Raw genomic sequence first — 14,954 nt, forward strand, 5'->3', positions numbered from 1 at the left:
GCACTATTACTGTAAGACCCGCCCACATCATTACTGTAGGACCCACCCACATGATTAATGCAAGACCCACCCACACTATAGCTGTAAGACCCGCCCACACTATCAATGTTTAATGCAAGACCCACCCACATTATTACTGCTTGTAATTCACTTTGAGTTATTGATTGTTTACTTGTGTACATCAAAAAAACACATTATTAATGCAAGACACACTATCACTGTAAGACCTGCCCACATTAGCAAACCGCCGCTGTAGTCACTTTCAGTGCTGTTAGCTCATCGATAGCAGCGATTACAGTTTACTCTCCGGTAATGGCGGGAGATTCATCTTACTGACCTAAAGAACCAGCTAAAGAGGGAGAATGAATCACACAGCATGGTGACTGGATGATATCAGTCGTGTTTCTGTGGCTTTATCGTGTAAATGATTGTGACTAGGGCTGCAAAATCATATTCAAAATAAAAGTTTGTTTACATACTATATTTTTGTGTACTGTGTATATTTATTATGTATATATTAGTTACATTTTCTGTTTGACCCGTGGCCTAGCCCGTAGTTGGAGAAATGGAGATGCACAGTGTTGCCAACTTTGCAACTTTGCAGACCGACCCTTTGCAGATTATTTTTATGCAGATTAACATCTTGGAAGGGAGAGCTGGTTATGTAGTCTTAATGGGTCGTGTTTCAGTCACTGTTTCATATTGATTCCATTGTCTGACAACAGAAACAGTCAAATATACCAATGAATCACCCTGCAGCCCAAGACCGGTCACCCACTGAAGCTAAGCAGGGTTGAGCTGGTCAGTAGCTGGATGGGAGACTGCTGGGAAAACTAGCTGCTGTTGGTAGAGGTGTTAGTGAGGCCAGCAGGGGGCGCTCACCCTGTGCTCTGTGTGGGTCCTAACGCCCCAGTATAGTGACGGGGACCCTATACTGACAAAAAGCACCATCTTTCAGATGAGACGTTAAACCGAGGTCCTGACTCTCTGTGGTTATTAAAAATCCCATGACACTCATCGTAAAGAGTAGGGGTGTAACCCCGGTGTCCTGGCCAGATTCCCTCCACTGGCCCTTGTCAATCATGGCCTCCTAATAATCCCCATCCACTTGACTGGCTCTATCTCTCTCTCCTCTCCACCTGTTGCTGGTGTGTGGCGAGCACGCTGGCGCCGGTGTCCTGTGGATCCAGGTGGATGCTGCACACTGGTGGTGGTTGAGGAGAGACCCCCCCCACATGACTGTAAAGCGCTTTGGGTGTACATCAATACACAATAAAGCACTATATAAATGATTCACTCATCATTCATTCAGAGAGGCAAACAAATCTAATAATAAATAATAAATGTACATTTTGCATGTTCAGAAGAAATTATCTGCCCTGTCCTGTGAATAATGTAAACCGGTTTGTGTAAAATGCTCAGTGCAAAGAAAGAGAAGTGATGGGAACCTGGTTTTCTATGTTCTTTTTTTCATGTGTCTAATAGACATGAACAAGTTCTTTGAAAAACATCCATGACCGTTGAAACATGTCTAGTCTTCATGCTCTGTGTTGACTATGGTTTCAATAATAAAAAACATACATCTGCATAAAGCATCCATATTTGTCCATGCCTATGTTGATTAGAATATTAAAAACTTGAAAAGTATTAATTGAAGGTACATTTAGAACAAATACAAATGTGCGATTAAGTTTGCGATTAATCACGAGTTACCTCATGACAATCATGCAATTAATCGCGATAAAATATTTTAATCAATTGACAGCCCTAGTAAATATAAATACACACACATACATGTATATATTAAGGAAAAATATGTTAGATTTATATATAAAATATTAGGGCTGCCCTCGACTAAAGAGTTTTCTGGTCGACTAGTAGTCATTCATTTGAAGCATTACTCTTATCTGTATGACCAGAAATGAGAGTATTTTAAGAGCAGGTGACCGCATCGGTCATGCTACGGTCCAGCTTCCACACTCCACACAAACACTGCAATAGCGCACTAGGTTAACATTAGATTGAGCGGCCATGTAAAGTTGCTACTACTACATATATCTTTTAGATCAAAAGCCATATTTGAGGTCGATGAAGGATAGGCGAGCGTTTGGATGTCCTGCCCAACTGTGAACGATCTGTCCGTCACGGACTGCATGACTGAATTGTGACACATCCCTAATTGTGCGATATATTTGAGTGATTTAAATCGGCCAATCCGGTATCATTTATTATATTGTATCTGACGACAGAACGGAAGAAAACAGGCCTCTGAGCCGAACCATTTGACAAAGTGAATGAAAGCTCCTCAACGACGGAGCCGGATGCCAGACTGTCAGTGTTACCTTTCTTTGAGAAGAACTCACGGCTGTATTTTCCAGCTGCGATGATCTTGCGGGGGATTTTTCCCAGTAACTCCATAATCAGAGCGATGTGGTCTGACCCCCGAACACACACACACACACACACACACACACACACACACATACACACAACATGAGTTATTCATGCAGCGGTGCAGGAGGACGGATGCTCACACACACACACACACAGGTCTGATGTCCGGGTGAAACCAGCCCGATTCAGATTAGACCTGCAGGACCGATTATCATTATAGAGGTCATGAAATGGAACTGATATTTGCACATATAAGAGGTTATTCTACAATAAAAACACACTGCAAGCTTCATGCCTCAGCACAAACTGCACCTCTAAGAACTGAGCTTATCCTTCTACTTCTTATATGTTTTTGTCTTTTTTCTTAATTATGTGGCCAGTTTTTCTCAATATCTTACATTGAAACCTACAGCAGAGCCCGGCAGTTTGATGATTGCTGCCGTTTCTTATAGAGACGATGCCCAATGAAATGGAGTGAAAATGAGGATGAAAAATAATCATTTTCATATATTTGGAAAATTGGTGAAAAAACTCAATGTAAAGCAGTGAAAATTCAATTCATGACCCCTCTAACATCAAGCCATAAAGCTGCAGTCTTTCCGTGTGTGTGTGCGGCAGCGCTCGCGTCCGTCCTCCCTCTGTCTCTAACACTACCTCTCCGGTTGAAGAATTCCCGGGAATATTTTCCAGAAAGAGCAAAGTGTCGAGGAATGCAGCCAAGAAGCTCTATGATGTGAGCTATATGATCTACAGGAGAGAGAGAGGAAGAGGAGGGGAAGAGGGAAGCGAGACGGGAAAGTACGGAGGAAGAGATCAGAAGGGAGAAAGCGGAAGTTTAGTATCAGCTAAAAACACACTAAACACGATCTGACTTCTGAATGCTAACAGTTACGCTAAGCTTGCAGCTTCATCCTGAGTGACAGCGAAGGACAGAATCAAGATGACAGAGTGAATGACAGAAGCGGCTGTGTTCAGAATGGCATATAGCGTACTGCACACGCGTTGTTTTCAAGCATGATCTCGTCATGTTGCGTGTGTAGTTCAGAAAGGGCCTGAAATACTTGATTCTGATTGGTCACTTGTGCCATTCTGTGCTCTAATGAACTGTATAATTGATCGTTGTCTCTTCCTCCACATAATAAAATCATTCATGCTGACATCAATATCTCATGTCCATTTACTTATTTATGCAGTAATCGTATGATTAGCGGGATCATGTCCAGTCAGCTGGTCTTTGCTTCACATCAGTGTTGAACTGACAATCTGGTAAATATTTTGCCATTTTAATCCAAGTTTAAAAAATAAAATGAGTCAATATAGTGTTAAAAAATTATACCGATCACAGAATTCTTGTTAATTCTCTTGTTAAAGGGGTCCTATTATGCTCTTTTACAAAGTCTTGATTTTGTTTTGGGGTGTACTAGAACATGCTCTCATGCTTGGTGCTTCGCAAAACGCATTACTTTTCGCATAATTTACATTATTACAACACCTCTCTCCTCAGCCTGGGGCCTGTACCGTGAAGCCGGTTCAGCTGCTAGCCAGGTAAGATTCGGTTTAGTTTGCACCAACTCTGGGTTTTAGGTACCATGAAAGTGGCTTGGCTTTTAGCAGTGTTCATCGCCATAGTAACTCACGCTCCACAGCTAACCTGCTCCGGGCAGCTTATGCTCTGAGTTAGAGATCGCAAACCCAAATTTGACCAATCAGCTTCAAGCAAAGTGACACATGTCTGACGCAATAAAGCCACTCCCCCAGTTTCTCTTACTCCAAATTAAAGGACGCTACACAGTAAAACATTTTTAAAGATAAAATCATCTGATTTTTAGAGATGATATTTTATATTATTTATACAATTATTATACCCTTAATCCATTACTCAAACCAGCTTAGTTTAATTCTAATTATTAAGCTTTGATTTTAAATTAATGTAAACATATAGATAATATGCAATATAAATATTTTTTAATCAATAGCTTTAAACATGACTACATATGAGCTTGGGATTTTAAGTGTTTTATACCTGTACATATTATCAACTCTATAAACTAACTTTACAACTTTTACTTATACGCACTTATATGGCAAGATGTTTTCTTTAAGTTTTCCTCTTTCAAGGATAGATTGTTTCATCTTGCTGTGTTTAAATTCTTCATATTGTTCAATCTTTTAATCTTCGCACTGACTCTCACAAGAAGTGAATCATAGTTTTAAGGCATGTGATTGGCTGTTCATTAATGATGTCACACTTTCATGTGCACGCGCTCCATTAACTCAGGATCAAGCCTGAGTTGACAGAGAAAGTTGATGATCAGCCTCATGGTACCAACAAAGCTGGATTGGACTGGTTTGGGTTTGTCAACTCAAAACTAATCCTGTAACCCTGAGTTAGTTCAGCCACCATCATGGTACAGGCCCCAGGTGTCACACTCATGGACGTTTTGTGTTTGTGTTTTCATTTACCATGAGCCCTGTGTGACCTAGTTTTCCGTCATTGTCTGATTGTGTCCACAGTGGCCAAGTCCGCGTATTATACGCGACTTTGGGCTTCTTTTTTTGTAAAGTCGCGGGGAAAAATCCCTGGTCGCGGGTTGCGGTTTTTTGGGCTTATTTTAAAAAATATGGTCGCTTGTTAGGGAAATCTGATAAGCAACTTCGTTTTTTTTTATTTATGTTCGCCTGTATTCTCCAATGCATTGATTGACACTCTGTCTGCTCACAGTTAATAGCCAACAATAATATAAGTGCAATAATATAAGTGCTGTAGCGTAATAATATAAGTGCAATAATATAAGTGCTGTAGCGTAATTTGCCATATGTTCCGTCCCTCATTGGAGAAAAATCACATTCAAAAGAAGCGTGACGCTGTGATGTAGACGAGAGGAGTGGGATGACTTTCTTTTAGCCTAATTTTTACAATGTTTTGTAATGTATTAATTATCACGGGCTGTAATAAAAAACAAGTAGTCATATCCTAATACTGAGTAAATACATTTGGTTCGAATAGCCTGGTATAGCAAGATGTCTTAAAATGTATTTCTTTTTTTTAACATTTAAACCACATTATTAGATTACCTTTTGACTTCACGAATACACATAAATGACAGCTTAATGATTTTTATCTTTTTATAATATTTTTAAATATTATTATATAATATTTTCTTTTTAATATAATATATATTATAATTGAATATATAACTGAATATAATATTTTATATTTTTCTATAATATTTATTATTCTATTTATTCTATTCTATTATATCTATTTATGTGGCATTTTGTTTTTTTATGTCATTTATTTGATAGTTATGTATACATTATTTTATTTTAAATGGAAGAAAAACCTGTTTTTGACCTCAAAATACAGCACTTTCCCTCTGTACAGTGTACATGGCTGTGACGAGCAGTTTTGTGGTGCTTGGAATTCTTTATAATTAATTAAAAACAAATATTGCCACATTGATGCCTCAAGAAGGTGTAATTGTTCAAATAACACATTGTTTCATTTTAAAATATATTTAAAAAAAAATTGTAACCAAGTGTTTTTCAAGTGTAATATTTCTGTAAAGGCTAGGGACAGAAAAATTGACATTTCCATAGAATGACCCTTATATATATTTTATGCTATAAATATGTGGCTATGTTACAGCTCCCCTTTGAAGCTCTTGTGCTTTTCTCCTTTTCCATCTCTCCAATCCTATTCTGCTCACAGGTGATGGAGACGAGTTTTGATCCCACTTTTGTTGCAGTTTGCTAATTTTTTTAAAATAGCTTCTGTTTTTGCTTTTCAGATAAAAGAGTGGTTTCAGTTTAATATGTTGCAGACTCATTTATTGGTAATAAATAATTGATAATAAATAATATTGATGATAATAAATCATCAAAAAAATGTTGGGCTTGTTTTGGGCTTGTTTTTGAAGCTGCGGTTGCTTATTTGTCTCGCGAGAGTTGGCAACTGTGATTGTGTCATTGAGTTCAGCTGTGTTCCTCATTAGTTTATCCTCCTCACCTGTCTGTCCCTCATTAGCAACCCTACTTAGTTCTAGTCCGTTTAGATTGTCGTGGTCCGGTATTGTTAATGTTATACGTGTGTCTCCTGCCTGCCTGCTGTGTATTATCCCTGTTTGGATTAATTAAAGACTGTTTGACCTAATCTTCCTCTTCGTGCGTGTTTGATAGACCACGAACCTGTGACACCTGGCACAAACGGCTCGATTAGTTCCGGGTTTGATGAAGACCTGCCTTTCCAAAAAACGAAATATGTTGTGATTGGTTAGCTGTCCCAGTGCGTTGTGATTGGCGAACAGCTTAGACGGTGTTTCAGTACTGCCCCGCCCCTTGCCAAAGCAGCAAGTTCCATCTGCTCCGGTATAGTTAAGGATAGCGTCAATATTGCCATAACAATTTGAGCCGGAGTCAGACCCCCAGAATATTGAATAAGAGAATCGCGCAAAACCTTTGCACGCACGGATATTGCAAGACATATTAGAATGGTAACGTTATTGTTGTTTTTTGTGGCTAAATCACGTTTTTGATAGGATGTCAACAACCGCTTAAAAATAACTGCATTTACTATGTACAGATAAGTGCAACGGTAGTGTATTATGTTTATTGTTCTTTAATTCTAACATTATAACATGAATTGCAGTGAAACTGTTATCCAGTGTTTCCCACAGAGTTACACTATTTGTGGAGGCATATATATGCAAATTAATATGCAGCGGGAGGCACTGTTGTAGCGGGAGAGATCGAGGTTTCCCTGGAAACGCTGTACACAAACGCTGCTTTATCAGACTTTACACGCAAGATGAAATGAAAATGACATCCAGAATTTTCTGAAGACAGTCGGTTTCCTTCAGAAATACAGTGATATAAAAACACCCGCACCGGGTTTCGATTTTGAAACGTGCAGTGCTCATGTTTATTCAACGAAGTCAAAGCCTTTTGGAAAATCTATTTGTGGCGGTCAGTTTTGATATTGTGGCGGGCCGACACAAATAAATCAATGTATGGGAAACACTGTAGTCTCATAATTGAAGTGTAAATTCTGCAGATTACATCATTGTCCAGTATTGTACTGTCAGCAATTTACCAAAACTTTTTCATAATTGTAACATACATATTTACATACATAATTATTCAGGTGCGTGTGTAATAAATTGCGAAAACTTGATGCTACAGCAGCACTTCTTCTTCTTCGTCATTTTGTCTGATGCACTTAACCAAGCATTCTATCCACGACCTCGCCTCTCTCCACCCCCAACCAATCGAATATCCGTAGGCGGGATTTATTTTAATGATATTCTAATAGACTGCTTTGTGATATCACAACACCCAGAAAACAGCGCTGTAGTCCAAACGAGCCGTTCGTTGTAGTTCTTGAAAAACTAATTTTAAAAAAATGAAATATCTCCCTTTGGAGTGGACTTTGAGATTTGTAACTTTCTTATGCCCGGACATACACACTACACACGGACTAACATTCAAAAAGTGAAAAAGCATAATAGGACCCCTTTTAAGGAGTGCCTCTGATACCTCTGAATCCAGTCTTACGTCAGTCAGTCTCGTTCGTGGATTCCAGAGCAGTGAACATGTAGTGTTGTAAAATCAATCGTGACATTGTCCGATTAACCCTATCCCTAGCCATAAAAAAGCTGTTTGTAGAAAATCAAGGGTCATGGCAAACATGTTGAAGACAGCGGTTTACGGTGTGCAGTATGAGCTCTACACCATTCTGAGCATTAGGAAGCGTAACGCAGGCGGCTGAGCAGTACCTTCATCACGGGAGTAGTCTTCACCAGAGTGCGGCTCAAACAGATAGTCCCCAGTGGCTAACTCAAACGCCTGTGGACGACAGACAGATCAGACTCAGTGACAGACAGCAGCGGCAGCGGCAGACGCTCGATGGTCAGATGCTCACCATGCAGGCCGTGCTCCATATATCAGCGGGAGTGCTGTATCCCGCTCCGATCAGCACCTCGACGGAGCGGTACTGCCGCGTCTGGATGTCCTCCGTGAAGTGTTTGTGCTGGAAACGCATTGATCACACAGCTCACGTCCAGCCTTACACAGGTATTTACAATCATACAGTCAAAGTGTTCTGTAGGGCATCTTACCACCCAGCATGCATTTCCCAGATCAGCGATTTTGACTCTCAGAACGTCTGCGTTCCTCGGATCCAGAGGATTCACCAGCAGATCGGCCGCTCTGACCCTCACTGCAGATGGACAGACAGACAGACGCACAGAGAGCTTATTAACCCGCTCAAGGAAACAGCAGTCGTGTATGTATGTGTGAATGAAGTGTGTTTGACCTTTGGGCGTGTCTCCGGTGCTGGACGATGACACCGTTCGGCTGCGGTCGGTGTTGAGCGCCTGGGCCTCGTCGTGCTCGCAGTCGTCTGGCTCGGGATCCAGAGGAAGCTCGGGGAAGCGTGGCGTGGTACCGCGGTGCCGCGCTCCATTCATCAGTGTGGTTTCTCCGTTGAAAAGTTCGTACGAGGCGTCAGAAGCGTCGCGGTCAGTCGTGCTGATCTCAGACTCCACCAGAGGGCAGAGCAGAGGCGAGGACAGACGCTCCTGCACACACCTGATCACGTGTCCGTTCGTTTTACAGGCGTCATTGTGGTCCTTGTTGGATGGTTCCTGGCCTTCATCCTCTGCCTCCTCCTCCTCCTCCTCCTCATCCTCATCATCAGATTCTTCATCTTCATATTCCTCCTCATCCTCCTCCTCCTCCTCGTCTTCTTGTCTCTCTATCGTCTCTTTAGGTGGATCTGCTTCTTCCTCGTTTGGACACTCGTGTGTCTTCGGCTCGTCCTCGGCGCTCTGTGAGGGTGTGGGTGTGGCTTCCGTTTCCTCATCCTCTGTTTTATCCTCGTCTTCCTCTTCCTCTCTCACGTCTTCATTTCCATCCTGCTCTTGTTCTTTTGAGTTTTCACACTCGTCCTTGTTCTCGGGAGTGTCCTGTTGCCCGGGTGGAGTGTGTGTGCGTGTGTGTGACTCTTCTTCAGCAGGACAGTCGGCGGTGGGAAGGATGTCACAACCTTCCTTGTTCTCCTCTATTTCCTGCTGATCCTGATCCGGCTCCGCACCTGAGACAGACACATATCTTTGAGGAAACGTTTTAGACAGCCATCAACTCAAAAAACAATTCACAACCAAACTTTGTGTTGTCTTCATTATTGCAAAGAACTACTAATATACAAAGAAAGTTGACGATCTGTCAGTTCAGAGAGTTTCTGGGACCTTCTGAAAACACCAGCGTCCACTGCGTTCTCAAAACTGGCCATTTGATAATGCCTAGAATATCAAAATCAACTGTGGGCGGCAGATCCTTTTCCTATTTAGCTGGAACGACATGGGGGTAAGTGATTAATAACAAAATTTTCATTTTGGGGTGGAGTAACCCTTTAAGCCCATAAATAATAATGTACTCATTCTAATAAATTTATATTGTAATGTACTCATATTAATATATTAAAAAATCATCTTTACATTGCTGGTTGGTTGTCATTGCACAAATTAACACACTCTCTACATCTAAAAAATAAAAATAAAAATGAGAAGAGTTCTAAACTAATGCACTGTCTTCACTGTATCTAACGCACACACTCAGTCACTCACACAGATCACGCTGCGCACATTCAGCAACACAAACTTTTTAGCGCTGCCCCGCAATTTTATCAATAAAATAGCTTAATCGCTCAAGAGCTACATTATCTTTCTCAACAAGGAGCTGGTAACATCATTGTTTCTAAAGGAATTAAAGTCACAGCTTCACTGTTAATAGAGAAATGCGGCAAAACAATGGTAATTCATACATACAGCCTCTCTCTCTCTCTCTCTCTCGCTCTCATAAATTAACACTTGATGAATTACACTTTTCTGAGAACAGAATATTGAAGTGGAGATCGCTAAACTGCAAGCTAGCCGGTGTTTTCAGCAAGCAAGCACGTTTATCCACAGTGGAGAGAGTGTGTGTACATGGTTGCCAGATTGACAAAGATAAGTAACACACTTAGATAATTCCATATTGCGCAAGTGGGAAGCTCTGTTTCGGGGATTACATCTCTTTATAACAGGCAACCCAGTTGTGTTCCTCTGAGGCCAGATTAAACCTTGTTGTAGCCTATATATTATGTTCTGTTCGTTATTTTTTAGAAACCTTGCACTTTTTCTACTCCATTTTAAAATAAGCACGGTCCACTGCTGCACTCGTGACACAATATCTATACAGGGACGGCTTTATCAATACTCGTATCATCAAATCTCTGTGACAATACATTGTCGTATCGATCACAGCACTAGTAGCCACCAGATCCAGTCCGTATCCAGATCCGATGGTGGATCGGCACCTAGAGATGACCTCTACAGCCCTGAACGTCAGCGGAGACCAGGACACCTAGATGAACCCCAGAGACAGATGCCCAGTGAAGACCTCGTCTCCTAGACAGCCATCAGAACAAGACCACGGAACCAGATGAGTCCTCTGCACAATCTGACTCTGCTGCAGCATGGAAGTGAACTGCTGGTTCGTCTGGCCAGAGGAGAACTCACCCGCGACTGAGCCTGGTTTCTCCTAAGGTTTTTTTCTCCATTCTGTCCATTTGGTTCCTTGCTGCTGTCGCCTCTGGCTTGCTTAGTTGGGGACACTTGATTTCCAGCGATATCGTTGACTTGATTGCACAGATACTATTAGAACTGAACTGAGATGGATGATGACATCATTGAACTCAATAATGAACTGACTTTAACTGAAAATTGAGTGTTTACTATTGTCCTATTTAATTCCGGAAAGCTGCTTTGACACAATCTATATTGTTAAAAGTGCTGTATAAATAAAGGTGACTTGACTTGACCATCACAACAGCCATACATAATAAACATAAAAAAGTCAAAAATAGAACAGCTTGACAACAAAATGAAGAGATCTTCTGAACAAACTAATGGAATTGGATGCTTTTGCCCAGAAAAGGAGACAAACCTCTCTGAAGAGTTACAAGATTGATCTGATTCATCAACAAAAGATTCAATGCAGTCTAATGCAAATCACACTTCAACTGGTTCAACATGCAGCAGCTGGAGTCCTGACCAGAGAATCCGATCGTCTGATCATCACTAGCAGTTTATCCATTATAAACTAGTGCTATACACTGACAGTAACTAAGCCATCTTCATCTGCTTTTGGCCAAAAATGTGAACAGGAAGCGTTGCTTCAAACGCTGAACACTGGAGACAGAGTAGTGTTTATGTGAAATTATCCTGCTTTAGGAACAAATGATCTACCATTTAAACAAGGGACTGAAAAGAGAGCAACAGCGACATACATGATCACACAGGGACAATTAGATGTTTCCAATATTAAAAAAGATGTTTGGTCTAGGGAAGCAGGATGTGTTTACATTCCTAAAACCAAGGGATCGCTATCATCAACACCTCCTTTTTATAAAAGATGACATCTGTACTGAACTCACATGTGTGGTTGGTGAGTCTGACGGGCCGCTCTTTCTCTCCCTCGGCCTCCTCGTCCTCATCTGCATCCTCATCATCCTCTTCATCATCCTCGCTGTCCGCCAGCGCCAGACCGGGACCGTGTGCTGCGTCTGGCGCTCCGCCGGATCTCTGCTTCTCCGCCTCTCGCTCCAGAGCTTCGATCTCCAGCATGCGTCTCTCCAGCAGCTCCGCCTGCCGCTTCTGCTTCTTCTTCAGTTTCTTCTTTTTATTTTTGGAGATCTTCCCCACCTGCAGGAGGCGCCAAACCACAGGAGACAACTCAGACAAACACGCTTCATGCACTCAGCCTCTCGTACTTCAGCGATTGAATTCTGATTGTTTGCTCGGCGGAGTCACTATTCAGTGCAGCTACAACAGTTCCTACACGCCGCTGGCCGCTCTTAATAACACTGCGGATCCCACGACATGCTCTCTTAATCATCAAAACTCACTTTCTAAGGAGGCTTGGTTCAGTTTTGTAAAAACTGATGTGCATCACAAATATCTACAGATCAAAGTTGTATATTCTTGTATGCAGGGGCGTAGCACCAAATGTTGGGCCCCCGTCACACAACCAAGGGGGTGGTCCCCTCACAACACAACACCTCATCAATCGTATTAATATTAATAATCAGTATATCGTTATAGCCCTCCTCCTCGCCAAGGGCCCCTGTTTCTCATTTCCACTATTACCCCTTGTCTGACGCCCCTGCTTGCATGTAATTTACAACTACACAGCAAACTAGAGTTTTTGATGTGTTGAAGATGGCGGTCATTTGTCTGCTTTCTTCAGTAAAACAGCTGCATGTGTGTGTGAGAATGACAGCTTCACTGACCTGTTGGAGTTGAGGAGCCGTGCTGACTGCGAACAAACACAGAGAAACACGGTGAGAACATCACCAAGCACATTGATCATCATTCACAAATCAGAACGACAGAATACCAGCAGATCCAGACGGCGGCGGAGCTCCAGCTTTCTGCCACTCGGTGGCCTCCACTGCCATCCTGCGCACGAAAGCGTCGTCCACACACATGAGGATGTTCTCTGGTTTGATGTCCGTGTGGATGATCTTACACTTACTGTGAAGGTAATCGAGGCCCTGCAGAACCTGCAGCCAAACCACAAACATATGCGTCCCACAGGTGAGTCTAGAACACACTGGACCATCACTTCATCACGGAAACAAAATGATGATTTCACGCTGAAAATGCCAAATGTTGTATTCTGTGGTTGGGTGGGGGTAATTTGCTATTTAAAACGCTATTTTAAAAAGACTCCAGTACATCAGTACACTGTAATTAAAACTCCAAAAACTTCTGTACACTGTAGAAAAATATGGATTATCATATGTCTACTTCAAATTTAATTTGAGAGAAGGATTATTTTTACGGATTGGCCATTATTTAGTGCTATGAAAATATGTAATGTCTGTTTCATTCACACTGGACACCAGAGGGCACACTCACACAGAAAATCCACATTTGCATAACAAAAATAATAGAAATCATGACGCTCCAGGAAATCCCTAATATGGCCAAAGGCATCCAGCTATCGTTGTAAATGAATAAAAGAAGATACAAATGCTTATGAATTATGAAACATTAAGACAATAAACACTCGACTATGACAATGTATAGTTTATCTGTGTTCTTAAAACCACCACGGGTATTTTCATAATAATGAAGTATATTTATCATCTATTGCTATTCAACTTAGCCTTTTTTACAGTATAGAATATACATTTCTGTGTCATTCTGTGATAAGAATCCACATCAGATCACAAAAGTTATTTCTAATATTCGACAGATGTCGATTAGTATGTTATAATGTTCTCTTTTGTTGGACAACAGGTTTAGAAACACATCATTCAAGATGTTCGGCATGTGTTGTTTTTTCAAATGCTAATTTTAAGTGGGGATGCGTAGTCAGTGCGTAGACTCACAGACACACACAAACAGCCGGTTTGGAGACAAATAAGACACACAGAAATTATTTAAACGCAAAACCGAAAAAATAAAAAAACGCTCTGATTGGTTGAACTCTTCATCTTTTGCTGTTGCTTAAGAACTGAGCGTGGACAGAGGCGTCACCATGTTTTTGTGTAGTTTAAAGTGGCAAAGCCTACCAGCGTGCTTTGAGGTCAAAATGCTCACAGATTGGCAGGTCTGAACTAACTGGAGGTACTGGCTGACTGTAACTGCGTCCCAATTCAGAGGCTGCATTTGAGGACCAAAAGCGTCACAGCTGCTTCAAATATGGCCTTGCAATGCTTCCTTCCTTTCCAGAACAGATGGATCTTTTGCAGCCCAGACTATTCCAAGATTCACTGCATGCCAATGATGACAGGATTTTATTTTTTTTTGAGAGAAAATGCTGGAATGCACTTTTAAATATAAGTATTGGGTTTCAACTTAACCAGATATCTAACGTTACAAAAAAAAAACAACAACAAAAAAACACTTTAAAGCAGCCCAAATGTTGACATATCTTACTTATGAGATTTTATAGATAGTTTGTACTTTATGTAAAAAAAATAAAATAAAAAAAAATGTATCCTGACTGCACGGACACTACTGGATGAGAACTGGATGACGATTCATCACTGTTTTCACCAGAGCTGCTTTATAGATTAATTCAACTCATCCCATAATTGATGGACTTTACAGAGTGATTGAATTACACTGAATCAACGGTGAACTGATTTCAACTGAACGGTTCAACTTCAACGGTTTACTGTTGTCTTTTTAGAGCTGCAGATTCAGAAGTGTTTGCATCACTGAATCTCTCATTTCCTTTTTATCACTGTAAATCTGAAACAACCTGCACTGTATAAAGCGCAACAGAAATAAAAAGTACTTGATTAAATAAATGGACCAAAGTGAACATATTTAGACAGGCTGTGAAGCCTGCTTTGTTTTCAGACAGTTGAATATCACTTTTAAAACAGTCCAGTACAAATGTTCCTGCCGCTCGCCAACCGCAGCTCTCACAGTTGCTAGGCGACAAGAGCAATCCTCCGTAGACATGACCGTCCAATTTAAGGACGCTCAGATCGACCTCTGTGA

General features: G+C 41.1%; 1 protein-coding gene across 12 annotated transcripts in view; it reads right to left on the reverse strand.

Moving 5' to 3' along the window:
- The window catches only part of srpk2 (SRSF protein kinase 2), a 47,767-nt gene that overhangs the window by 1,844 nt on the left and 30,969 nt on the right, over window positions 1-14,954 (reverse strand). For 7 of the 12 annotated variants that reach the window (XM_058766650.1, XM_058766655.1, XM_058766654.1 and 4 more), the window contains 9 exons: window positions 12,832-12,997; window positions 12,725-12,750; window positions 11,870-12,137; window positions 8,708-9,487; window positions 8,511-8,611; window positions 8,315-8,422; window positions 8,169-8,238; window positions 3,049-3,141; window positions 2,343-2,435 (listed from right to left, as the gene is read on the reverse strand). In XM_058766650.1, the coding sequence (XP_058622633.1) occupies window positions 2,343-2,435; window positions 3,049-3,141; window positions 8,169-8,238; window positions 8,315-8,422; window positions 8,511-8,611; window positions 8,708-9,487; window positions 11,870-12,137; window positions 12,725-12,750; window positions 12,832-12,997 (1,705 nt within the window). The remainder of the gene's footprint in view (window positions 1-2,342; window positions 2,436-3,048; window positions 3,142-8,168; window positions 8,239-8,314; window positions 8,423-8,510; window positions 8,612-8,707; window positions 9,488-11,869; window positions 12,138-12,724; window positions 12,751-12,831; window positions 12,998-14,954) is intronic. The other 5 variants (XM_058766652.1, XM_058766661.1, XM_058766651.1 and 2 more) reach the window with 3 other exon arrangements.

The sequence above is a fragment of the Onychostoma macrolepis genome, chromosome 25, assembly GCF_012432095.1.
Source record: "Onychostoma macrolepis isolate SWU-2019 chromosome 25, ASM1243209v1, whole genome shotgun sequence".
Taxonomy (NCBI): Eukaryota; Metazoa; Chordata; class Actinopteri; order Cypriniformes; family Cyprinidae; genus Onychostoma; species Onychostoma macrolepis.